This window comes from Pelodiscus sinensis, chromosome 1 (genome assembly GCF_052426305.1).
Source record: "Pelodiscus sinensis isolate ZL-2025 chromosome 1, ASM5242630v1, whole genome shotgun sequence".
In the NCBI taxonomy this organism is placed as follows: domain Eukaryota; kingdom Metazoa; phylum Chordata; order Testudines; family Trionychidae; genus Pelodiscus; species Pelodiscus sinensis.
In genome coordinates, this window is record NC_143052.1 from 300,726,583 (window position 1) to 300,752,192 (window position 25,610).

General features: G+C 39.7%; 1 protein-coding gene across 2 annotated transcripts in view; it reads left to right on the top strand.

The window, feature by feature from the left end:
* The window catches only part of DCLK1 (doublecortin like kinase 1), a 317,887-nt gene that overhangs the window by 266,186 nt on the left and 26,091 nt on the right, over positions 1-25,610 (top strand). For both annotated transcript variants that reach the window (XM_075919170.2, XM_075919169.2), the window contains exons 9-15: positions 4,189-4,246; positions 5,464-5,583; positions 12,465-12,611; positions 18,346-18,479; positions 19,708-19,785; positions 20,542-20,638; positions 24,293-24,373. In XM_075919170.2, the coding sequence (XP_075775285.1) occupies positions 4,189-4,246; positions 5,464-5,583; positions 12,465-12,611; positions 18,346-18,479; positions 19,708-19,785; positions 20,542-20,638; positions 24,293-24,373 (715 nt within the window). The remainder of the gene's footprint in view (positions 1-4,188; positions 4,247-5,463; positions 5,584-12,464; positions 12,612-18,345; positions 18,480-19,707; positions 19,786-20,541; positions 20,639-24,292; positions 24,374-25,610) is intronic.

Here is a 25,610-nt window from a genome sequence, read left to right on the forward strand (position 1 = left end):
TGAGGAGCAGTTTACAGAAAACTCTGGGATGGTTTCAGAAGCAAATCTAAATATTTCAGCATGAAACGTTGAAGCCGGCCACAAAGACTAGATCAAGAATAGTGTGGATGCCAACTAGTCTCCCAAGAAAGAAACTGATTCCAGTCTTGCATTCAGATTGAATTGTCTCTGGTATACCAAACTTACAGTTGTTGTGGAAGTCTGGAAGAACTGAGCGTCCTTTTACTGGCTCAGGGATCAAATGGTACATGGCCAAGGCTATTGTGGCACCTTTATAGCTGCCTTTGAGAGAGGTTACGATGATGACACAAAAGATCTTTTAGATCAAACTCCAGAGTTAAAAGTGGCCATTCATAGGAACCCTGAGCTGAAAAATGTAAACCCGCAGGGGAAGGGAAAAAAGCCAAGTTGAAAAGGGTGCTTATGAAGCTATATACAAGAAAATAGTATAAGGTGAAAGAAAAGGGGAGGAGAAAAAGTCTAAGACTGAGAGTGAGAGTGGAGAAAAGGGCAAGTCTAAAATGAAAGAAATACTATCTTAGGCAAGCTGGAGGATTATGCATCAAAATAATACTGTGAAATTCAGAGAGACTTCCCTGCCTCCAGTTACACGTTTACCCAAGCAATGTTAGGCTTGTCACGTGTTACTGAAGTTGAGAGGAAAATGGTACAAGACTGAACATGTGTCTGCATCCTTAGCTCAAAATAAATCACACAATGTGAGCTACACTAATTGTGTAGGTTATTTTGAGTGTATTTTGAAATAGCTTATTTTATAATTTGCCACTGTCTATACAGTGCCAAATTTGAAATAAACTGCTATTCTGAAAAGTCCCTTAATCCTCGTGGAACGAGATTTACAGGGACGTCAGAATAGCGCGTCCATTACTTTGAAAGATATTTCAAAATAACAGGCACGCTGTCAAGAGTCAGTTATTTTGGAATAGCGGAAGTATCCTGAAATAGCGCTACAGTGTAGGCGTACACTGACCGAACTAACTGTAAGGTCTCACTACACCCAGAAATAGTGCTGCCACTTCCAATTTATCTTTAAAGATATGAGATACTGTCTATATCAGTGGTTTCCAAACTTTTCGGCATCACTCCCCCTTTTTGATTTTTGCGAAACCCTCATGTCCCCTCTCCCCCCAATAGCAGCAAAACTTGTTGAACAACAACAATGAAAAAGAACTGACCGGGGCCGAAAAACAAAAATAGCAGCAAAACTTGGGGGGGGGGGATTGATAGAAGGGGGTGGGGGCTGGGTTGCCTCATGCCCCCCTCCCCGGAATTTCTTCACTTCCCCCTCCCCTGGGAGCATCCCCCCAGTTTAGAACCCATAGTCTATATAGAATGCCCTGTAGTGTGACTATTGAGGGAATACAGGATTTTGTAGTCTGGTCATGCAGATTATCCCAAAAGAATGCATACTTTAACACAAGCAACATGTGCAGGCAAGTGAGGAATATTTTTGAGTGTCAAACCACAAATGTAATAGAACTGTTCTTTGTATCCTTCCTCCTGTAAAACTGACTTGGTTGCCATGAGCATGAGTTCAGAGAAACAGAAACATTAAACTAATAAATGTAAAACGCATCCAAAAAAGACCTAAAATAGCATTTCTAGACATAGAAAAGCATAACTTAAACTGGGCTTAAACTGCAGCAAGGGAGGTTTAGGTTGGACATTAGGAAAAAGTTCCTAACTGTCAGGGTAGTCAAATACTGGAATAAATTGCTCAGGGAGGTTGTGGAATCCCCATCTCCGGAGTTATTTAAGAGTAGGTTAGATAAATTTCTATCAGGGATGGTCTAGACAGTATTTGGTCCTGCCATGGGGGCAGGGGACTGGACTCAATGACCTCTCAAGGTCCCTTTCAGTCCTAGTATTCTATGATTCTATGATAACTTAGTCTAATATCTCAACCTTGGATGACCAGGAGTGAATGCTGGACATTAAGGAGTTAAGGAAATTTCCTCTTTCCACTGGCATAAAATTCCTGTGTCGGGCACTGCATTGGACCTCAAAATTATGACTTTTTGATCTATTAAAAAAAGCCTGTCACCTGGCTAAAATGGAATCTTACTCTTCCTGGGCCTTCATTATGACATTTTGAACAGTATTTATTTTGTGTGTAACTTATCACATGCATATCTCCTCCACATACATGGTGTGGGTGCACCAGTGGGGTGTGTATGAGTGTGTGTGTGTATTCATTACAAAAAATCATGACCCTGATCCTGGGTTCCTTTGATACCCAAACTCCCATTGGATTTTGTAAAAGCTTAGTGAGAGGAAGAAATGCAGCCTATGGCCCTTATTTGGTGTAGGAAACTTTAACAGAAGTGACAGTTCTATAAATATGACCTGTTGGTAGTATATCCTGGCTTTTATTTTCTTTTTACAAATGTATAATTCCCAAATCAAAGAACAGTCAGAGTTGTTGTCTGCTTGTTACATATTTGCTGTATCATGTATGCAGTTTGTCTGGCAGTATGTTTTCAGACAAGTTAATTTCTAACATATGATATTTTGGATAAATCTGAATTTCCATGCTATTAAATATTCCTAGTGTTTTCGAGAGTGTAGTCTTATGCAGAAAACAAAAGCCATTAAAATTGTTTTTTGTGAAAGAAAAGAAGCTTTCCTGGGACAACTAAGTCTGGTTCAATAGCTTTGAAGAGGAATACGTTTTGCTTGAATTTTAGTCCCAAGCACGTACATTTCTGATGCCCACCCACCCACCTAAAAAACTAACAATGATGCTGTAACTGTCTGTCCCGTCTCACCTTTGCATGTGTCTTCTCAATAAGTGCATCCACATGAAGGCCACCTCAGGATGAAGAATGGCCCATTTCTCAGAACTGTAGCATGAAGCCCTCTAGTGGGGAAACCATAGATGTCAGGGTGCTTCTTTGTTTTTTTTAAATTAAGCTTTGAACAGCAATGCTGTAGTTTTGAAGAGATGATCATTCAGTATATCTGCTTTGGAAACTCTCTTAATTTGTATCCTAATTTGTATCTTTCTTTGGAGCCCTGCTGACTTTGGAATCTGAACATGATATAGTATTTGTCACATTTTTCTTTTTTCTACACATTCCCATTACGAACTCTGGAGTCCAAGGTTTATAATCAGCTGAACACAAAATCTCACTGAGATGTTTTGGCCAAAAGAACTAATCCAGTCCTGGGGTGCATAAAAATGAAATATTTTTGAGAAATTCTTTGACTTGTGTTCTATAGGAGGTCAGACAATGATAACAATGGTCCCTTCCAGATGTGGCCTTTATGAATCCTAAAATTAATGTTCTGATATTATGCTGTTACAGATATTTACCTGCATACTTCAATATGGTGATTAAAGTGTCCAATCATTTCCCTAAAATAATATTTTTGGTGCATGACTCATTAATACCTACCAATTTCTAGACTGTGGATCCTTTATTGGCATTACACATGGCATCTCAATTTAACTTTATATCATTTCATGAAGAATAGAACAATTGCCATGTGCATATCTGGTGCAGATTTTTTTCTTTTGTTAACCACTAGTATTCTAAAGTAACTGCCCAATTTGGATATTATTATAAAATAAAGGTACTTCTATAAGAGTTCACCGAATTGCTCATTCTCCATTTCATTCAAGTGTAATTGGAACTGTGTGAATGGAATTCCATGTTCTGTCTTTTCAGAGGACCTCTGCATCAGAGTTGTAAAAGACATAAGAAAAGGATGTTAGTGTCTTTTGTTTGTCTAATAAAGCTGATGATTCCATATCCACCCATTTGAAATAAGTATCCATATTATAAGTGGTAGAAGATTTTGTTTTATTCCTAATGCTATCCAAACATTTTAAAAAAAACAACAAGGCACTGTTCCTGCTCCTAAGAAGTTGAGTCCTAAAATCCTATCAGATGTGCTTTTTTTTATAAAAATTATCTTGCTCTATTGCTATCATCAGTACAAAGAAATTGTATCCCCAGAGCCATTGTTGTCCCAGATTTTATCCTGTTAAAATCACTGTCCTTAAACATTGTAGGTCTACCATGTGCTTTCCACATCCTTTCAAAATATTCAGATGATATTCCTTTTCATCTCCGCAGTTATGTGTTTGAAGAACAAATACAAAATCCATTGGGAAACATTCATTGCAATTAAAAGTATAATTTTTCTTTCATCTTTTCTCAGGTCAACTGGTAGAGAATATGCTCTGAAAATCATTAAAAAAAGCAAATGTAGAGGAAAAGTAAGTATGAGAGCAAATAAGGATTATGAATGTTACCAACAAAACATTTTTTCTGTGAGATTGACATCCTGTTTTGACATCTAAGATCAGGTTGGAAAGTTCTTGGTGTTTAAACTCTGGCTAATGGCAGAATTTTTGCAATTGAGGGCAATTGCCTTTGGAAATTTCTGCCCATGCCAGACCATGAGACCACAAGTCTAGCAGCATGCAGAGTACAATGCAAGATGCATTTACTTGGCTCAGCATTTGGCTTACCTGTGTGTGTGTGTGTTAACTACTGTCATTAAAGCATTTAGCTCCCAGGGTGCTAAATGCTATAAAAATAGCAAAATAGTAGCAATAATTGTATACAGCAACTATTATACTAACTGAATTGCTGCTTGGTTTTATAATTCTTTACCTAATGTTTTTTGGGAAAATAGAACCATATTTTTAACTGCTCAAAATATATTTTGCATTAGAAATTTTTTCAAGAAGCTTCAGTAACGGAATTTTCTCTTTCCACATTTCACATTTCTGTGTTCTCTTTTCTGACTTTGATTCAGTCTTCACAGTGATGCTTTTGCCAGACACTTTCTACATTGCCTAAAACAGTGTTTCTTAAAGTGGTCTGTGGACCACTCTGAGAGAGCTGCTACTTGCCTGCTCCAATTTGTTTACTTAGGGTGGCTCCCTTTGACTGCAGTTTGTATGACCCAGGTTCTTCTTCGGGGATATCCCCGCGGGTGCTCCACTATGGGTGCTGGGCTTGCCCCGGCGCCGCAGATGGAGACTTGTCATTAGCAGTGTCTAGCCGAACCACGCATGTGCCGCAGGCTCGCGGCTTTCGTGCTCTTTCTGTCGCGCGGTCCGGCCCCCCGCCAGTTCCTCTTCACCGCCTCAGGCTGCAGACGCCTGTAACCGCGCTCCTCTCTCCATAGAACTAGATTGCTTCTAGTTCTCCCTTTGTATATAAAATTTCCTTTTCCTCCCTCTCCCCTCTTCCCCTTAAAAAAAAAGACTGGAAAGGCCTGTTAGCAATTTTCTCAAAGCAGGTCCATGGGCCACTTTGAGAAACACTGACCTAAAACAACGTTTGTGATTTTTCCTCAATTCTTTGGAAGTTTTTTGAAAGTCCCAAGTGCCTCTGAACTTGCCATGGCACAATCGGGAGGTGGAGAGGGAGGAATAGTTTTCTCACTCATCTGTATTCATTTAAGATTTTCGTTTTGTGGCAGGAGCACATGATCCAGAATGAGGTATCTATTTTAAGAAGAGTCAAACATCCCAATATTGTTCTTCTGATTGAGGAGATGGACATGCCAACTGAGTTGTATCTCGTCATGGAGCTTGTAAAGGTTTGTATTTTGAAGGAGTTCATCCACATACCTGAATCCAATTCAGGATTGTATCAGCCTCTTCAGACATTGTACTCAAATAGCTTTAACCATAGTACATGATTGCTGCTTTTATACTAAAGATTTAGAGTAACGTATGACATGAGATGTGTGTTCTATTCTTTTGTTGTCTGGGGGCACAATTATGGTCATATTGTGGACCATATATCAATGTGTCTTGTGGACACCTCACTTTACATATGATCAGCTGGACCACTTTTCCTCACATATGCCATCACATAACATTCCTTTGGTAACTGCAGCACTGTCTTACATGACAAATCAATGCACAAAAACAACTGAATTTTAGCTCCCTTTAACACAGTTTGGCTGCAGGCTCTGCTCATTTCCAGCTCTATGGGACCTAATAGATTTTTGTGGAACACACCAGCAAGTGCACTGTGGAAAATACTTTGGGGACCCACAATCTAGTTTGTTACAAAAAGGATTTGGACCCAAATTAAGCCAATAGATAAAACAAAGACACCCAGTTAGAGCATTTGTAAAAACATCTTTTCATGAAACAAAGTAGGGTGGTTTTGTATTTAAAATACATTACTGGTGTCATCTATATCCATTAAGTTTAGGGACCCTTTGTTAAGTTCTCTCTTTTAATTGAAATTGAGATTTTAAAAAAATCCATTACTCTTTAAAGTGTGTTTATATCCTGAAAAACGACTTTGTAAAACAGCATTATGTAGTTGGTTCTGAATTTATTGCCTTGTAGTTAATTCCATATTGAATGTGTTCACTTTATAAGAGCAGATTTTCTTCCCCTAATTGCCAGAACTGAAAACTCAGCATGGAATATACTAGTCAAGCCAGGTACTTTCTGGCCCATGTATAATTGGCAATAAGGAGTCTAAATCTGAATGTAGCTAACTGTTCTGTTAATGATACACAAGTCAGAATACAAACCAGCTCACTGCATTTGAAAGCTAATAAAATATATGTATCAGTAAATTTAGAGAATTCTGAAGAAACACAGGGCATTGAGCTCTTCAGTAAGAAAATGCTATTTTCCATAGTGACTTTACAGACCAGATATGCACTTCAAGTTTTCTTATAAAAACAACGGTTCTCCAAATATTTCAATTGGAAGAATACTTTGCAGAAGAGAGCTATGCTTTTATTAATCAGTTCCATTCTCAATAAACCATTCCTACCATTATTCCAGCAATGTTTTGGTGGCCTTGCAGATCATGATTTGAAATCCACTGGTTTAAATGGTTAGGATCCAGTTTGCAAGCATAGATATTAATTTGTGCCAGCACTATCTGTACAAAAACCCGTTGAGTGTAAAACCTTCACCATGGTGTTAAAAACTGGCCTTTAAACTCTTAAAAGTTCTACCATGTGGAAAGAATACCACCGCTTCCCAACCAAACCAGAATTAGAAGACTATACTCTCTCCTCATCTTCATGCATTAAATAGGATCCTGCTTGGACGGACTTATCTCTGCATTATACCTTTAATGTAACCTATGGAAAATTGAATTGTCTCACAAAAAGAAACGAGGTCTTCAACCACTGTCCAAGTTGTGCCCCTCCTTTTACCTGATCTCTGGATGCATAATGACTTCTGCCACCTCTTAGTTCCCCTCCTCTGTTGTCTTTTTTTGGTGTTAAAACCATTCTTTGGTCCCCCATCAGGTGCTGGGATTCTGGGGACCAAGGCAGCCACGTTGTAAAACAATCAGAGATGCACTGTGTGATAGGGCTGCTCAAGTTCCAAACACTGGGCCATTTTAGGTTTAAATGTCTACTCCTCTCCACTCAGTTTCCTATGCAGACCCTGCACCTTCCCCCACCTCACCTTAGTGTTGAGCAATCACTTAACACACAGGCAAGTTTTGCAGGATCAACTCACTTAGCCATCCATGTTTGAAAATTTGACATGCAATATGGTGTTTGCTTGGTTTTAAGTAATAGTCCAGTTCTCGCTCAGCTAAACAAAAGGAGACTGCAAGCTCTCTCAAAGGGGAATGTCCTGAAGTAGGGTTATAAAGAGAAGAGCTATTTTAATGATTCCATAGGAAAATCTATCTTCTATTTTTCCCACACTTTTTCTGTTCCACACCCACATATGTGCTTGTGTGCTCTCACTCTGTCTTTTTACCTTAAGAATTTCTGCAGATGCCATGAAGTTTAATCCGATGGTTTGTTTTTTCTTAGCTATGATAACGTTCAGGCTTTTCACACACAGAAATAAATCTGAATTTATATGAGCATATTGACTTAATGGTTTTTTACTGTACATGAGGTGGGAAATAAGAGGAGATTGGTCCTAATCAGATATTACTATTTCTCAGAACGTCTGTTCTATTTGTTGAATAGTAATAGAGAGGTAGCCGTGTTAGTCTGATCTTGCTAAAACAAAAGGAAAAACTATGTAACACTTTAAAGACTAACAAGATGGTTTAACAGGTGATGAGCTTTCATGGGCCACACCCACTTCCTCAGATCATATTCTGGAAGAGAATTGGCATGAATTGGTATATATGGTCACATATATTGCTATATGGGGTCATGCCAATTCTCTTCCAGAATATGATCTGGGGAAGTGGGTCTGGCCCATGAAAGCTCATCACCTATTAAACCGTCTTGTTAGTCTTTAAAGTGTTACATAGTTTTTCCTTTTGTTCTATTTGTTAATATTTTATTGTAAAAACTATATTACAATGTGCCTTCAGACACCAAGGAAAGTGTTTGTGGAAAGATATTTTTAATTCAACAATTGCCATTTCCCTTGTACAGCACAGGGTGTTGGAATTGATTAACCATCTGTTATTGACTAGCTTTTGAAATCCCGAGTTTAAATCAAGTTCACATAGACAAAAGAAATTCAAGAAAAAAAGGCATGTGGTAGCGCATGGTTGCAATTAGTATCACCCTGCATTAATTGGCACTAACGTGTTTGACAAAAGTTGCAGCTGCAAATATTGCCTTCATTTCTTGGTAGGCATATTGTTCACTGTTTTTTTTTTTTTTTTTTTAAGAGCTTGAAGTGTAAGAAAAAACACTTCAGAAACACCAATATAAACACACTGATAGCAATGCTTATAAAAGGACCTGATCTCTGCCACTTTTCTTTTCTACACAACAAAACAAAATTATTATTTAAATCTAATGGGTTAGTCAATTTAACAAGCAAGATTTATTGTTGAGTTTCCTTTACTGCTCAGGGATATGATTTCACAGCAGAAAAGAGATTATGTAATGTACATAACAAGGTAATAAATAATTAGTTACTCTACTTACAAACTTACTGCCTTATGTGCAGATGATAAAAACTCCATTCTGGTGTTGCTTATCTGACTTCATTCCAAAAAATCAGAGAATCAAGAGATAAGGATTGAAATTGCATCCTTACCCCCCTTCCTCTCACCCAATGTCTAGTGTCTAGGTAATGGGGGTGGGGGTGCGTTGTCCTGATGTATGAATAAGCTAAGCATAGCTTGGCAAGTTATAAAATACTTGTGCTTCAAAGATGACACACAAAAAATAATTATCAAACATATTAATTCTTTAAGTCCCTTCCAGCACATCTCTCTCCTCTCTTAACTTCAGAAACACTTAACATCAATAAGCAATGGAGTAGGAACACTTTTACTGGAGGGGCTGCAGAAACCCAGCTCTCTTACCCTTGTCTGCTCCCTCCTTTTCCTTTTCCTTTTCCTTTTCCTTTTCCTTTTCCTTTTCTTGAGCTTTGGTCCTTGGCTTTAGACTTATCTTTTCTTTTCTTCCCTTATATCTGAGGCTTGATCTTTTCCCCCACCTCTTTGGGCTAGATCCTTGGCTGATATAATTGATGTTATAGTTGGAGGTTTAGGAACACAAATATAAAAACAAAGGGATTGCCATGCTGGATCAGCCCAGAGGTTCATCTCATTCAGTATTCTGCCTCTGATAAAGACTAGCTCTGGATGCTTCACAGAAAGGTACAAGAATCCCACAATAAGTAGATGTGAGCTAAATTGCCCTTACATTAGGTCTCATCCTGATCTCCAATAGTTAGAGATTGGCTTAAACCATGACACTTCAGATTTAATATCTCTTCTAAATTTTGAAGGAACCAGTCTTTTCCCTTAATCTTTTTTGAGTTTAAGGTTGGCCCTCTTCTACTCCATCTTCTACTTAATGGAAGTTGGAGAACCAGGGTTAAAATTCAAAGTCTCTAACTCAGGATTCCTCTGTGGGTTGATTCCAAGAGGCTTGATCAGTGTCACCAAGTAGTCATTGACAAATCTAAACTATACAGAATTCTCCTGTATTCTCTCAAACTTTCTTGTGAACTTGACTTTTAAAACCGAAAGTGAAAATAAATTTGTGCTGCACAACTCTAATTTGCATTCTGGAATGAGCTAACTTTGCTTTAATTTACCACAAGTTCTCTTATCTTTGCAGCTTGCAGATTTTATTAAATTTGCTGCTGAATCCACTGCTGAGCTTTTATAATTTTCAGGAAGATGCTTTTTTCTGGACTGGTGACAAAGGTGCTGAAAATTTGTCTTCATCTTGCCCACAGTCTGACACTGGCTGACAGCTATGTTCATTGGTCAATCTCTTCTCTTTCTCTTGTTCTTCTCCACTGCACATCATCCACTTCTACTTTGGAGATCTTCACAATGCTGAACAGGCTCATTTTTCTGAAATAGACACATTTTATACCCACCTGCCTTCCAGTTTTTCTTTCTTTCTTTTTTATTATTTTGAAATTGTTCATGTTTTCTGCTTTTTTTTCTTTGTACATTTTTTCATTGAACCTCATTTTATTGCAGTTTGCATCCTTCTGTTTCTCTAGCTTGCTTCGTGGTAGTTACTCAAATTACATATATGTCACACAGATTTTTCATTGTTTCATATACTGTTCTTTTTATCTTGACTTAGCTTCAATATGTCCTGTGTTTCTTCCTCCATATTTATTGATGTAATTGACAAATCCTGATGCATCATGAAACTACTCAACACAACTTCTCAATTTTGGCCGTACTGATTATAATAAATTAAATTAATGCTTTCTCTAGGAATTACACTAATAGCAAACACAACAGTACAAAAATGTTGAGTTCTATGCTAATGACCATCAGCTTGGCCAAACAATCATTCTTTCAATTATTTTGGGTCTCTATTTTTCTTCTACTTTTTGAGTCTTTAGCAGACATGTTTTCTAGTTTTTCTCCGTAATCACAAAGGCCACAAACAGATTTTTTTAAATTTTTTGTTTTCCCCAATGAAAACTGGGATTTGTATGTTTTGGGGCCTGGTATTTTAGGAAAATATCTAATTGAATTAAACTTATGATAAAATCATGAAAGTTGGCAGTGCTGGGATTGTAAGAAATATTTTCTCCATTGCCCTGAAAAAATAACTTCTGTTCCTTTAAGAAAACTCTGGTTTTTTTATTTATTTGTTCTTTTTTGCTGTTGCTGTCCCTGCTAGGCAGCTTGATTTTTCTTACTCTTTTTGCATCCTCGGTCCCCTCCTTTTCTTTCTTCATGGGACTGGATTTCTTTGATGGAGCTGCTGTGCTTTTGGCCTGTAGTCCAGTTCTTCTGCATAGCACCCTTTTATTTTTCTGACTCTACCTGCTTTTTTCCTTATGCTCTTCACTTTCTCCTGATGCTTCTGAGTCACTTGAAGATTTTTTTCTCTTTCAGCTCACGGCTGGTAACACGGTCTGATTCAATAGCTGCCCCAGACCTTGGAAATGGATAAAATAAACCCTCTCCTCACTTCAGAGGAGTTTTACTTACTTTCTCTTTCTTCATTCCTTTTCTTTTGTTTTCCCCACTTTGGAGGTGGCATCCAGCCAGCTTTGGCACCTTGTCGTGTTATGATGTAGGAAGGTACACAGAACGGCATGGGTGATTGCAATAGAGATAAAATACATTTATTGATAACCAGGAAGTAACATAGATTGTTAACCATGTTAAATCGCTTTATGCCTTACAGAATAATAAAATATCATATTTGCTGTTGGAGGACTCCAATATTAACATCAGGAAGTAGAAAACTAGAAGATTTGAAACATTCTGCAAGGGGGAGAGATCTTGGAAATTAATGTTTTCAAAGGTTTCTGAGAGGGGAAAGCAGATACCTTTAATGCGTTGGTATATATGCTGAGTAGAGAGAGATGTTTGGGGAAATAATTTCATCTTTAATTATAAATATACATATCATTTTGCATTTAACTGAGATTCTTGATCATGTTTTGAATGTAGATGTTTGTAATTATAATACATGGTAGCAAGGATTGGTACCCAGGTGAATACGCTGGTTTTCTGCAAATTTGTGCTAAAGAAACAGGTTGGCCGTGCTGGAAATGTTGCAGAAGTAGCATGCTTGGCTATAGGAGAGGAATAGATTGCTTCACATTTTTCTCAGCTACTACTTTCAGATTCAGTAGCTGACACACAGAGCAGTGTTAACCAAGGAGGAGGGATAGCTCAGTGGTTTGAGCATTGGCCTGCTAAACCCAGGATTGTGAGTTCAATCCTTGTAGAGGCCCTTTAGGGATTTGGGGCAAAAAAATTCATTAGGGATAGTACTTGGTCTTGCTGTGAAGGCAGGGGACTGGACTTGGTGACCTTTCAAGGTCCCTTCCAGTTCTAGGAGATAGGCAATCTCCATTATTAAAAAAGTCTGAATGGGGGAGGTATGCCCAGCCTTCTTTCACCACAACAGAAGGCCTTTGTAGGTAAGAAGGACCTCTGTGGGGACCTCTGTGGGGCCCTCACCATGTGCCATAATGCTGCTTTTCTCTTTCCAAGAAGATTATTAAGCAGGGCTATAGCTGTACAACAGGAAGTTGTTAATGCACCATGGTTATTCTGTTCCAGGGAGGAGATCTCTTTGATGCCATTACCTCCACTAACAAATACACAGAGCGGGATGCTAGTGGAATGCTGTACAATCTGGCCAGTGCCATCAAATACCTTCATAGCTTGAACATTGTTCACAGGGATATCAAACCTGAAAATCTACTGGTAAGTGAAGACTTTATTTACTGTATTGTTACTGCTGAATTGGGAAAAGTTTACCTGTGCTGTCAATTAAATAGTCTGTTGTTAGCTTTTTAACTTTCTTTTTCTCACATGCTAATCTGTTCATCATCAAACTGTCTTTAAAACCAAACAGCAGTCTCAAAATATATAGATGAGTCAGGCTCTTAGAAGTTAAACAGTCTATGTCTTTAGGTAGTTTTGGTCCTAGGACACCACTATACAGGATAATTCCAGTGAATTTTTGAGTGTGTTCTCAATCTGTTTGTGAATATTTCATGTAATAGGGTGTTAGGCACTTCCCTTGAAATAATATTGTACACCTTTACATAGTACCAAGCTACCCAGGGCCCCCCTACAGAAAGAGATAAATAGTATTTTGATTTTACAGACATACAAGCTAAAATGAAATGATTTGCCCAAAATCCTATAGTATGTCAATAGCAAATCCAGGAATAGGAACCTGAAATCCTGTCTCATGAAATGGTCTAGTAGGTCTTTCTTGTAGAACACTTTCCTTGTCAGACAGCCTAAATCTTCCTTTTTCTAATTTAATGTCATGGATTTTCTTCTGGGAGCCCAATCTAATTCCCATTTTAGTTACTGAAAAAACACGCTAACTAAATCCTTTTTCTGCTTGGAGTCTACATATTTGTTGACCTTTTTTTGTATCCACTCTCATCTTTAGTTCACTCTTAACCAGAAAATTCATTTCTCCAATGCCTTAATCATTTTTGCGTTTGTTCTCTGAATTTATTTTAACTTGCTGAGAATTTTTTTACAACAATACCATAGTTTAAATTGTAAAGAACATAAGTTCTCAGCTGTGCACTGTATACCATCTTCTGTGCTAAATATTGTTTGGCATTGGAAAATTGTTCTGGGATGGTTAAAGTAAATTGTAGTACATTTGCCGAGCATTGGATTTGTACAATTCAGAGCTCCACAGTGCCTGGTGTCTGTGTAGTGCTAGCTGTTGTTGGCCTACTTTTTCAGAAAATGCTAAAACTATGTAAGCCAGGGCTCTCATTATATGTGAACATGTACACCCCATATCAGTCTTATTGCTAGTGTTCATAGATGGCTGCATGCATAAGTTCTAGCAATCACATGTCAGGATTCATTAATGCTGTGACTTGGAATGTGTGGGAAGGTTTCATGGCAAAAGACTCACCATACTGTTGTATTCAGACGTCTTAAATTCCTAAAGTTTGACAGGAGTAGCCTGGAGCATTTTTTCTTTCTTTCTTTCCCCTCCCCCCATTCACCCTCTTCTTGGTAATACCGATTGGGCTCTCATGAGTAATCATGTTGTTGTTCATTTTATTCAAATTGTTCCAGAGTATATTTTCCAGTGCAGAGACTACAAAGGTCATATGCTGCTGTTGATACTCAGAAATGGCTAGAAGGCATTAAACTTTTCACAAGGACCCTAACTTTCAAAGCAAGCATTTGCATGTTAAAATTATTATAACTGCACTGATTTAAAAGAAAAAGAGCTACAGAAGGGTAGGGGGCATTTCCATAGAACTTATCAGGTATATAGTGCAGCATAGACAGTGTGTGTTCTCACTGGTAGGATGAATTAGGCAGCACTCATGTGAGAAATATAAAGCATCATTTATACTAGGGCCCTTTTAATTTGTTCTGGGAATGTAAAAAGGTATTAGTATAAATGAAGTCAGGTCTCCAGATTGTTGGTACATATTGACACCAGATGTGTTGTCACCACATGTAACTGCCCATCTTTCACAAAACATAGAATAGTAGGTCATCTAGTCCAGCCCTTCGCACTGAGTCATAAACCATCCCTGTCTGATGTTTGTCCAGTCTGTACTTAACATCTTCCAGTGGTGGGGATTCCATATCTGCCCTTGGATCCCTAATTTAGAATTCACTTATCCTTCTAGTTAGAATGTTTTTCCTAATCTCTAACCTAAATCTCTCATGTTGTAGATTAAGCCCATTATCTCCTGTCCTTCCTTCAGTTGACATGGCGAACAATTGATCGCCCATCCTGTTTAAAACTGTCCTTAACACGTTTGAAGACTGATGTCAGTTACCCACCCAGAACCTTCTTTTCTTAAGATTATTTAAACTTTCCTCTAGGTCTGGCTCATATTCAATTTGTGACCCATTATAACCCTCAGATCCTTTTCAGCTGTAATACCACCAAGCCTCTTATTCCCCATTTTGTAGTGGTGCATGTAATTTTTCCTTTTTAAGTGAAGTACTTTGCTCTTGGTTTTATTGAATTTCATCCTGTTGATTTCTGACTGATGCTCCAGTTTTCATGGTCACTATGAACATGGATCCTCTCTTGGTTTGCTATCATCCATACAGTTTACAAACCTAATCTTCACTCCATTATCCAAGTCAATAAGGAAAATGTTAACTAGTACCAGCACCCAGGACCCAACCCTGTAGGACCCAACTAAATACACCCTTCCAGTTTAATAGCAGACTATTGATAACTACTCTGATTGGGGGTTTTCAAAGAAGCTTTGCACCCATCTTACAGTCATTTCATTTAGGCCACATTTTCTTAGTTTACTTATGAAAATACCATTTGGGACTGTGTCAAAAGCATGTCTAAACATGTTGAGACATAATAGGTTGCTATGGCATCAGGTGACCTTACTCGGTTAGAAAGTTAACATTTGTTTCATCAACTATATTACTGGTCTAAAATTCATCCAGGCTTTGATAGAGTTGGTGATGGTGATTTTTTTAGCTCACTGCTTAGAGCTAAAAGTTTCTGAATTCCAATTCTGTCTCTGCCAAGGACTCTCTGTGGCCTTAGGAATGTCTTGCCCTTTCCGCCTCAATGAACTGATCTGAAAAATAGGATTGTATGTATGTGTCATGTGTATGATTAGGATTAGTTTCTTAACATTTTAAAAATACATTGAAGTTGGTAATGTCTGTACAAATGGTAACTATTGTTATGTTTATTATCCTTAACAAAGTCCATGTTGGAGAACTCTACATGAGTTTTGAATGTGCTTAAAGTCTATAATGTGGTACCCATGCATCAACTTGCTCTGTTCTCTGGAGCACACACCTTCCATGTTTTAATTGGAACATTTTTCATAATTGCTGCTATTTAGCACATTTATTTTGTGAAATCAGGATATGTCTTGATAGCTATATAATAAACCCTAGAGAACAACTTCTTCGACTGTTGCCATCTGCAGTGATCACAAGAGCCGCTTAGAAAATACTGGCAATCTTTATAATAATAGGATACATATGGTGGCGCACAATTATGTGTTTCTGAATTCAATTAGTGTTGTACAATTACCCAGTTTTATTGCTTAGTTAAAACAGTGTAGGCACTTCATAGTGGGTAATTTGCACTAATCCCCATCTCTCTAATTGCCCTTCGATACTTAAATGCAATAGAACATGGATAGTGTTTGTTCTGAATGAGATGAGCATTAAATTATCATTCACATTCCTTGTGCCTTGACTGGCAATTAACATACCACTGCTTCTCATCAGGAGCACTTTTATATAATGCTCTACATAGAGTTATAACAGGGTGGGGACAAGCTATTCTGTTCTAGCACTACTAGAAAATTAACTGAAATAGTCTCTTAAGGAAACAGTCGAAGCCTCGTCCCCAGAAAAAGACTGGACAGAAGCCTAGAAAATATACCCTACTGCACAATTCCTCACTGGCAAAGGAATGGATTCAATTACTTAAGAGGCCTTTTCTGTAATCAGTTGCTCAGATTATGAGATTCATTCACATCACCAGTGTGAATAGGGAAATGAATCTGTGAACATGCACTAGGTTAACCAATTCATATATGAAAGTGAGTTTTACCCACAAAAGCTCACAATTCTATATGTTTTTGTTAGTCTCTGAGGTGCCACAGGACTGCTTGTTGTTTTCAAACTTGCTGAAAGTATTTTCCATAATAAAAGGCAATTGCATTATGGATGAATACTAATTACAATGGCTTCAGCTGCAGACCTTTAAACCACTTCTTTATATTTTCCACCGGGTGTTTGATTAAAGTTTCTCATTGCTAGTTTTTAATTAAAATGTTGGTTGAAATTAGATTTATTACTCCAATTTCAGCAAACATTTCATTTCAGGGACCAGATGTAGTTAAGAATCTGTGTTTTAAATAAAGCTGAAATTACATTTTTAATGTCCTTCACACCCATCTTTTGTGGACTGAGAAACAGAGATGTGTGAATCCATCTCAGATTGTTGGTCCTCTCATATGACAAGATCCAGTTCCATGTACTTATTAAAAACAATTAGAGAAAGAGGAGATTTCTGTGAATACTGATTCTCACCTCCTAATATAGAAACCATGATGTAATATGCTGTGTAGCCTACAATACAGAAGAATGGCGAGAAGATTTCTTGATCTTTCTGTACAACAAAGGAGGAAAAAAATTATCTTCAAAGGATGGCTAGTGACCACTGGGTTTGTTGGATCCCTAGCAAAAGTTTCAGTTGATGTGGAAGGGATTTTCTAGAGAAAGATTTGCACTAAGTGAGCAGATGAAGAGTTTTACTTCCCATTTCTTAAGGAAATCTCAGAAGTTGGTTTCACAGGAATTTGTAATTCAATGAGACTTTTGTCATGGCTCTGTCTGTTCAAGAGGGTGGTATACATTAGATTCCGCAAGCAGACTGAACATATTTTAAAATGTTGTCAGAGTGAACTGCACTAATTTTCACCACTATGTAAAAATTGGAAGACAGTACCCCCACCAACTACTGCCTTAAGATATGATTTGCTGGTTAACATTTTATATTATTAAATGTAATTATTTTAGTTTGAATATTTGTTTTGTTATTTCATTACCAGTCAGTGTTTATGCGTTGGGTAAGCAGTAGAAATTGGGATGTTTGTATTGTAGCTGTTATCTATCTGTACTGACTGCTTCTGAAACAAAGTCTCATCTTGCACTAATTAAAAGGAAAATTAAAATAAATTATTAGTAGCATTTCACTGCTCAAGAGATCATGATTCAGGATTTTCAGTGGCCCTCAGTATTGACCTAATTCTGCTTCCATTGTGAGATTATACCATTCATTTCAATGGAAGAAGAGTTACACCAACACTGAGTATTTTTAATAATTCCAGTGTTAGTGTTAGTGTTTTGCAAGCTCTCAAAAGTGAGCCTAAGTGCTTACTCACATAACATGATATCTGAATGTGTTGCTATCTCTCTATTGGCTCATCCATTTGGAGAATAAAAGCCTACAACTGCTTCCAACTAATGGAGTTACTTCTTTAGCTCAGAAGTTTAAATCCTTCTACAAGCCTTTATTTTGTGTATTAATTTTAATTAATTTAATTAATTTTAATAAGATACCATGATTGTCAGTGGGGATTTAACCTATGAACTTCAAATCAAAAGCACTGGCCTCTACTATGCCACTATACTTTTAGTTTTTAACAAGAGAAAGATCTTTGTGATCTTTGATAATCAGCCAATAAAGGGGTACCCGGAATATTTAGCCAATTACCTGGGTATGTTGATTCTCTTAGGATAGAAGCCATATATGAATCAAACCCTTAATCTTAATCACGGTGATTTTTTTTTAAATGGCATTGTCAGTATTTTGGGAAGGGAAGAATCCAAAGGCAGATTCAACTGCAAAGAGTATTTCAGGAAGTTAGCAAATTGTTTGTGCATCCATTTACATAGAACCTTGCTGATCCTTTGGATTTTATTTCTCATTTAGGTTTATGAACACCAAGATGGGAGCAAGTCTCTGAAACTGGGAGACTTTGGGCTGGCAACAATAGTGGATGGACCTCTTTACACAGTCTGTGGCACCCCTACATATGTAGCTCCAGAAATCATTGCAGAAGCTGGGTAAACTATTTGCAGTAAAGTTTCATTAAGTGTGCAAGGTGGAATATGTTCTCACCACTATATCAGTTACAACTCTCTTAATTTAGGCTTCTCCCTACCTTTTATGGGGAGGCGGGGGTAGAATGGCAGTTCTTAACTTTAAAGTAGAAAGTCAGCACTGAGGAAGGGGTGGGCAATAATTTTCGCAGGGGGACACTTAATGAATTTTGGTACATGGATCACAGGCCAGCTCTTGGGCCCCCGGAAGGGGTGGGACTGCGCTTTACAGAGAGAGAGAAAGAGAGTGAGAGACACTGAGATTTTCTGATACAGATTGAGTGTGTGTGGAGCACAGATGGGGGAAGAGTGTGAGGCAGTGTATATGTATGAGATGGTGACTCTGTCTGTTCGTGACACAGTGTGGCCCAGATTGTGTGTTACAATGACACAAACTGTATGTGCTAGGTAAGTTTCTGAGAGAAGCCACACTCTATCTCTTTAAGACGGAAAGCTGACTGTTGTCTTTCCCTCTCCCCTTCCCACTACTCTACAGAGATGGGGCATGGTGAGGTGAGTGTGTGTGTGTGTGTGTGAGAGAGAGAGAGAGAGAGAGAGAGAGAGAGAGACCTCTTAAGACAGAAACTCCTCTGAGTCACTTACATGTGTCAGACAGGATCAGCTCCACTGTGTGTCTCCCTCTCCTAAATCCCTGCAATACAGAGATGGGGTACAGGGACAGGAGAACACCCTGACTTCAACTTTTCCCTTCACCCTTCCCTCCCTCCCCAACTCTGCACAGCTAGCAGAAGAATCCGGGGACATCTCAGGTAGGGGAAGGGCAGCTGAACACGGGCTGTCGGCTGTAAGTATGCATCCTATGCTAAACAGCTGGGCGGACCAGAGAGAAATGCTTGGCAGGCTTGATTTTTCCCACCCCCCCCCCCGATATAGTGTGTAGAGTAAACATTCCCTGGGCAAATGACCAATGGTACCTTGCAGGCTTCCTGTCAGTACAGTTCAAAAGAGCATCCAAGAAATCGGTACACTTTTATCATCTGTGTTCAGACGTCCACTGTAGTTTTAAACTGTAAACACCTGCCTTGGATTTGATAGAAATTGTTGTACAATATAGGAAAAAAAATCAGTTCATTTAATAAAAATGTGTGCATTGACATCATTTTCTTTCAGTTGTGTACTGTAGTTCTTACAGGATTGGTGTCTCTAATCATAATACCTCTAATATTTTTAGATACGGCTTGAAGGTGGACATCTGGGCAGCTGGTGTGATTACTTACATTCTGCTGTGTGGCTTTCCTCCGTTCCGTGGGTACGGTCTTATTCAACTGTTAGCAGTGCACCTTTCTGCTGTGAATGGTCCATGTGCCTGTCCTGCACTAAGAGATCTGCTGGGGAAAAACATCTTTGCTTGTAATGCTGGGTTGTTGGGTTTTTTTTTTCATGCTCTGCCTCTCAATTTATACAAACTACACAAATCCCGATTGTGTTATTGTAAAAACTCCAAGCTCTTAGCATTTTATTTATACTCTACCTTCTAAAACACATGCACCCATGGCCAGCTCTGGGTGCCCTTGGCTACCATTTAAAAATACATCATGAAATCAGCAGATTTCCTCATTTGCTCCCCAAACACAGTAAGCTGGAAACAGGAACATGTGAACAAAATGTAAATGTTCCAACAGAGATTTAAGCCTGTAAGCAAATTTTTTAAGTCTCCCCTCACAAATCTCTGCTCGTCATTAAAGCAAAGAAGGGCTGGGTTTTGCCTTAAAGATAGGCAAGCTCAGAAATAAAAAGGGAACTATATTCCAAAGGTGGGGAGAGCCAACAGAAGGTTGTCCTAGAAGTTGACTTCTTTCCCTGTCTTCTCTCTTTAAAAAGTAATTGTGTTCCATCTTAAGTGCCCCTTGTGTCCACAGCTGTAGCTATGCGGCATGGGGACAGGACCTGGCCCCAAAAGGCAGACTGAGTAAACTGCAGTTAAAAGAATTTTACTTGCTTTTCTAAAGTTTATATAAAACTACTTCTGGAAATGATGTTTGTTTTGATTTTGTTTGCTTCACAGATGTGGAGATGACCAGGAAGTGCTGTTTGACCAGATATTGATGGGCCAGGTGGATTTCCCATCTCCATACTGGGATAATGTTTCGGATTCTGCAAAGGTAGATTTACAAAGTTGGTTTTCTTCTGATTTAGCAAAGATGCTCGGTATAATCAGTGTGCGTGCAAAGAGATTGTAAAACTACTTTTCTCTTGTCTCCCTGTACTTGAGAAGCTTTAGGTCTAGATTTTCCCTTGAGGGACATGTGCAACTTCCTCTGTGTCACTACTGTAGTATTATCTGATTCTCGTCTGTAAGCTGTTTTGGGCAGCACTTTGTTAGTATTTGTTTTGTGTGTGTGTGTATATATATTCAGTAGAGCTGAATGAATACATGATTTTTCAGTTGGATGGCTAAATCAAAATATAATTTTGTCCTGGATCCACCCAAAGTGGAAAAGTTTTTTGGTTCAAATGAAACATTTCATTTTGTTGTTGGGTGTTTTTACTTTTAAGTAATGAAATCTAGCTAAAATGTAAAACAAACATTTACAAACATGTTCAAAGTATTTCCCTTTATGGGGGAGGGAGAAATCTATTTGCCAAATTCAGTATGAATTCATAGATAGTTTATTCTCTTAAAATGCAATGTCTGGTTCACTGAAACTATTTCTCAGAAAATTTTTGCCCAACTCTAGTTTTAGGCCTCCTGTCATCACCTGTTGAACAATTAAAACTTCCAGTAACTTGGATCAAAAAATATGCACATCTTAGATTGAGAGCTCCTTGGGGTAGCAACTGTTTTACTTTCTGTGGGTTTGAACAGTGACTAGCACAATGGCAGATGGATTCCAGTTGGAATCTCCAAGTGTAATTGTATTGTTAAACATAAATAATGCTCTGAGGAAAACATGTTCCATGATTAATCACATGAAAGAATTGTCCTGATAGTTCTGTCAAACAAACCAAGCTGTACTTTGCTTGTAACTCCTTAATGTTGCCTGTATATGGGACTCTGACTTGTTTTGTCAATCCATTAACAAGCAGTTCATTTTTTTAGTCCTCTTTTTTTTTTTTAAGCAATTTGCAAGTACTAAGGAAAAGCTTGATTCTGAAAGAGCTGTGGGCACAGAGTATCTTTCAGGATTAGTCCCCGACACAATAAAACACACACAGCAAGGTTGAGTTTGGTCCTGGAGGTCAAATTTTCTGGAGCAGTCTCTTTGGTACGCTAGAGTAGGAGGTGAAGGCACCATCCCCACAGCCCCTGTTGGCTGGGAACTGTGGGCAATGGGAGCTGTGGGGGCATTGTCTGTAGGCAAGTTCAGAGTGGAGAGTCACCTGCCCTCCCACTTCCCAATGGGCCTCAGGGACATTCTGGGTGCTTAGAAATCCAGGAGCTGCCCCATACCTTGTCTTGCACCCCGACCCTCTGCCTCAGCCCCCTCCCATACTCTAACTCCTGTCCAGTCTCTACTCCAACCCCTTGCCCCAGCCCTGACCTTCTCCTGCACCAAATTCCCTCCAAGCCTGCTCCCCTCCCCTCTGGCCCAGCCCTGAGCCCGCTCCTGCACCCTAACTCTCATCCAGGGCCCACCCCACCCTCCTGTCCCAAGCCCCCTCCTGCACTCCAAACCTCTTGGACCCAGTCCAGAGCCCCCTGCTGGACCCTCATCCCAATCACCACTCCAGAGTCCACACCCCCTAGTCAGAGCCCTCACACCCTTCCCACATACGCACCATCTGCCCTAGCCTGGAGGCCTCTCCTGCAGTCTGAAACCCTATCCCAATTATAGGGCTGCCAACCAGATAGACAGGATGCCATTTGCAGCAATGGTGCCTGGTCCATCTCACTTAAGATAGTTGTCAACCGTAGGGAATTCCTGAGCCACCGACCCTCTCCCTCCCCGCCCCCAGCCCTATGGGGCTGGGTGTGGCTCATGACTGATTTTTTTCTGCGGGTCAGTGACCCCTGCTAGGAAAAAGATTCCCTTCCCTGATATATCGAATAGATTTCCCACTGTCACTTTCCTTGTCTTACCTTAAGTGTGGGGAATGCCAACACATAATCATAGGATAAATATCTGCAACACTGTCCTTTTAAGTACGTTCTATATGAATATTTAATTTATCACAAAACAGTGTTTTCATCTGCAGTGTGAGGATTGGGAATGACCCTATTAAACACTTTTGTTTCCCTTATACCCCTATTTTGGGAAATAATAAGGGGATGAGGGAGGAATTTTAGTTTCCAAGCTAATAAAATTAACAAAGCGGATACAGTTCTTGGAGCTGAAAGAAATATCAAGTATTAGTAGGAGTCTTACAATCCGATGGTTTGCAACAGGGGTCTGGGGTCCCCTTGAGAGCTGCATGCTGCTTTCCATGGGGCTGCCAAACAGGGACAGCATTAGATAGACTAGCTGGGGCCCAGAGCAAATAGCTGAAGCTCCACCACATGGGTCTGAAGCCTGGGTCCCCACCGTCTGGGGCTGAAGCCAAAATCTGAGGAGCTTAGTTTTGTGGGGCTTCATGTGGCATGGGGCCTAGCCAGTGGCGCTGCTAACCTCTTACACTCAGCCTGGCTTGTATGTGCAGAAAAACAGTTATTGTGGGACGTGTGAGACATGGAATTTTTATAGCACGTTGTGGGGGAGAAGGCTCAGTAAATAAAAGGTTACGAACCTCTGTTCAGGGGAGCTGACAGACTTGCCAGGCTCCTCGGCAACGGAGGGAAGCAGGGCCAGCTCCGCATTCTCGGAAGAGTGCTGGAGCAGTCTGCTCTCCATGCCACCAACACCATGCCACCCGCCATCCAGATCAGAGCACTGGCAGCGATTTAAAGGGCCCAGGACTCCATCTATCGCTGCTGCTGCAGTAGCAGCAGTGGCTTCTGGTAGCCAGTTGCCCTCTTTGCCTCCTGCCCCTCCATCAGCATTCCTTCCTCTGTTCTAATGCCTTCCTTTGTATTGCAGCAAGCTTAATTTTATCATGCCTAATTTTATCACTCATCTGTTAAGCATCAGTTCTGGTTTTCAATATCTAATGACAATTCCACAGCTCCTTTACCAAGCTTGTTCCATTACCTAACTACAAATAGTTTGGTTGAAACTTTCCCATTTTGATGTATAAGTTCATTACTTTCTGTTCTGCTCCCATTTATTTGTTGAGAATAATTGATGTCTGTCATTTCTGATTTCCCTTTATTTAGCATCCCATTACTATTGTCTTCTCTATGCACTCATGGTCAGGAGAAAAAAATGCATTAAATGCTGGTAGGAAAGGGAGGGAAAAGAGTAATGAAGAATTTGACACTTTAAAACTAAGGTTTTAAGAGTTAGAAATATTTCTTTTTTAAATATTCACTCTGCTATTGATATTAGGACCCAGAGAGAGCCAAATTCTAGATAGATCTGCTGCTGCTGCTTTGCAGAAAATTGGCTATTTTTTAAATGGATAGCTAACCTGATTTCATGCACCCATCTTCTTTTGCACATTACGTGTGAAGTTCTTTCCTCTAAAACTACGGACTACAAAATTGACTCAGCACTTAGACTTCTAGCTTTTCAATGTATTATTTAACTATTGATTTAGAAATTCACATTCAGAAGTTCAGCAGTTGATATTATTTTTAAATTACCTTAGCATATTTCCACCCTGTCATTAATTGAACATTGTGCTTTACTACAGTCAGTTGATCATTTTTTCTGAATTAAATCTTTTGTTTTTCTTTATAAAAATGTGTTCTAAATAGGATCTTATCTTCCATTTCCCAGGAACTTATCACCATGATGCTTCAGGTAGATGTAGATCAGCGATTCTCAGCCTTGCAAGTTCTTGAACATCCGTGGGTTAATGTAAGTAATTTCAGGGACTACTGATTCTTATTTTAGTTGTGTAATTGTAACCTACATACCTCGGCTATGTCTACAATGCTGGGATCTTGCGCCAGAGCTATGCAAATGAGGCTAAGTGTGGAATATCGCTGAGCCTCATTTGTATAACTAATGAGCCGCCATTTTGCGGAAGAGGCTCTTGTGCAAGAAGGAGCTGTCTACACTGCCCCTTCTTGCGCAAGAAAAACCCTCTTGCGCAATGCCGTTATTCCTGAAAATAATCAGCATAACAGCATTGTGCAAGAGGGTTTTTCTTGCACAAGAAGTAGACACACTTAGCCTCATTTGCATAGCTCTGGCACAAGATTGTGCCAGTGTAGACCTAGCCCTCGTGTGGTTACTGAGCAATGCAAGTGGTACCTAGACCACAGCAACAGTTAAGATCAAGAGATCTCTACAGTATGGGCTGGGAGCCAGCTGGCTTTTAGCTCAGAGGGTAGAGGCTCCTATATTCTGCTTCAGAGGTCCCAGGTTCAAACCCGCCTGTTGGCAGTTACATAATCCTTTAACTATTCACCATCAAATACTTTAAATGCCAGCATTTTCTAAAATGGGTGGGCAAAATACAGCCTGAGGGTCACATCCAGCCCGCCAAGCCACCAGATCTGGCCCATAGGCTGCCCCACTGGAACCCTCAGGCACAGAGCAGCCCCACACCACTTTCAGTAGTTGTCGGCTCCATGTAGCTTTCTGCTCCAGGTTCCATGGTGAGGGGGAGAGGAGGAAAGAAGGAAAGACTTCATACACTGCCACCAGCCAAATCTCTCCGCTCCTATTGGCTGGAAACTCAGGCAGGCAGGGAGTCTGCCTCGGGGTCCTGCAGGGTTGCTGGCCAGAAGCCACCTAGATAAGTGCCTCCTGAACAGAGCCTGCCTTTCGCACCCCATCCCCAGCCTTTTCCTCCCTGCCCCTCCTGCCCCAGGTCATCACCCAAACCCTCTGCACCCCCAACCCGCAGGTTACAACTCCCTCCCTGACCCTGCACCCCATCCTACACCTCTTCCCCAGGCCAGACTCCTCTCCTGCACCCATACTTCCTCCCCAACCCTGCACCCTTAGCCCCTGCCCCAGATCACAATCCCCTTCTTCATCCAAACTCCCTCTCAGATGCCACACCCCCTCCTGCACCCGTCCCTTGCCCTCAGCTCTGCACCTAACCTTCATCCCAGACCCCGCATCCTCTTCATAGAAAAGTATG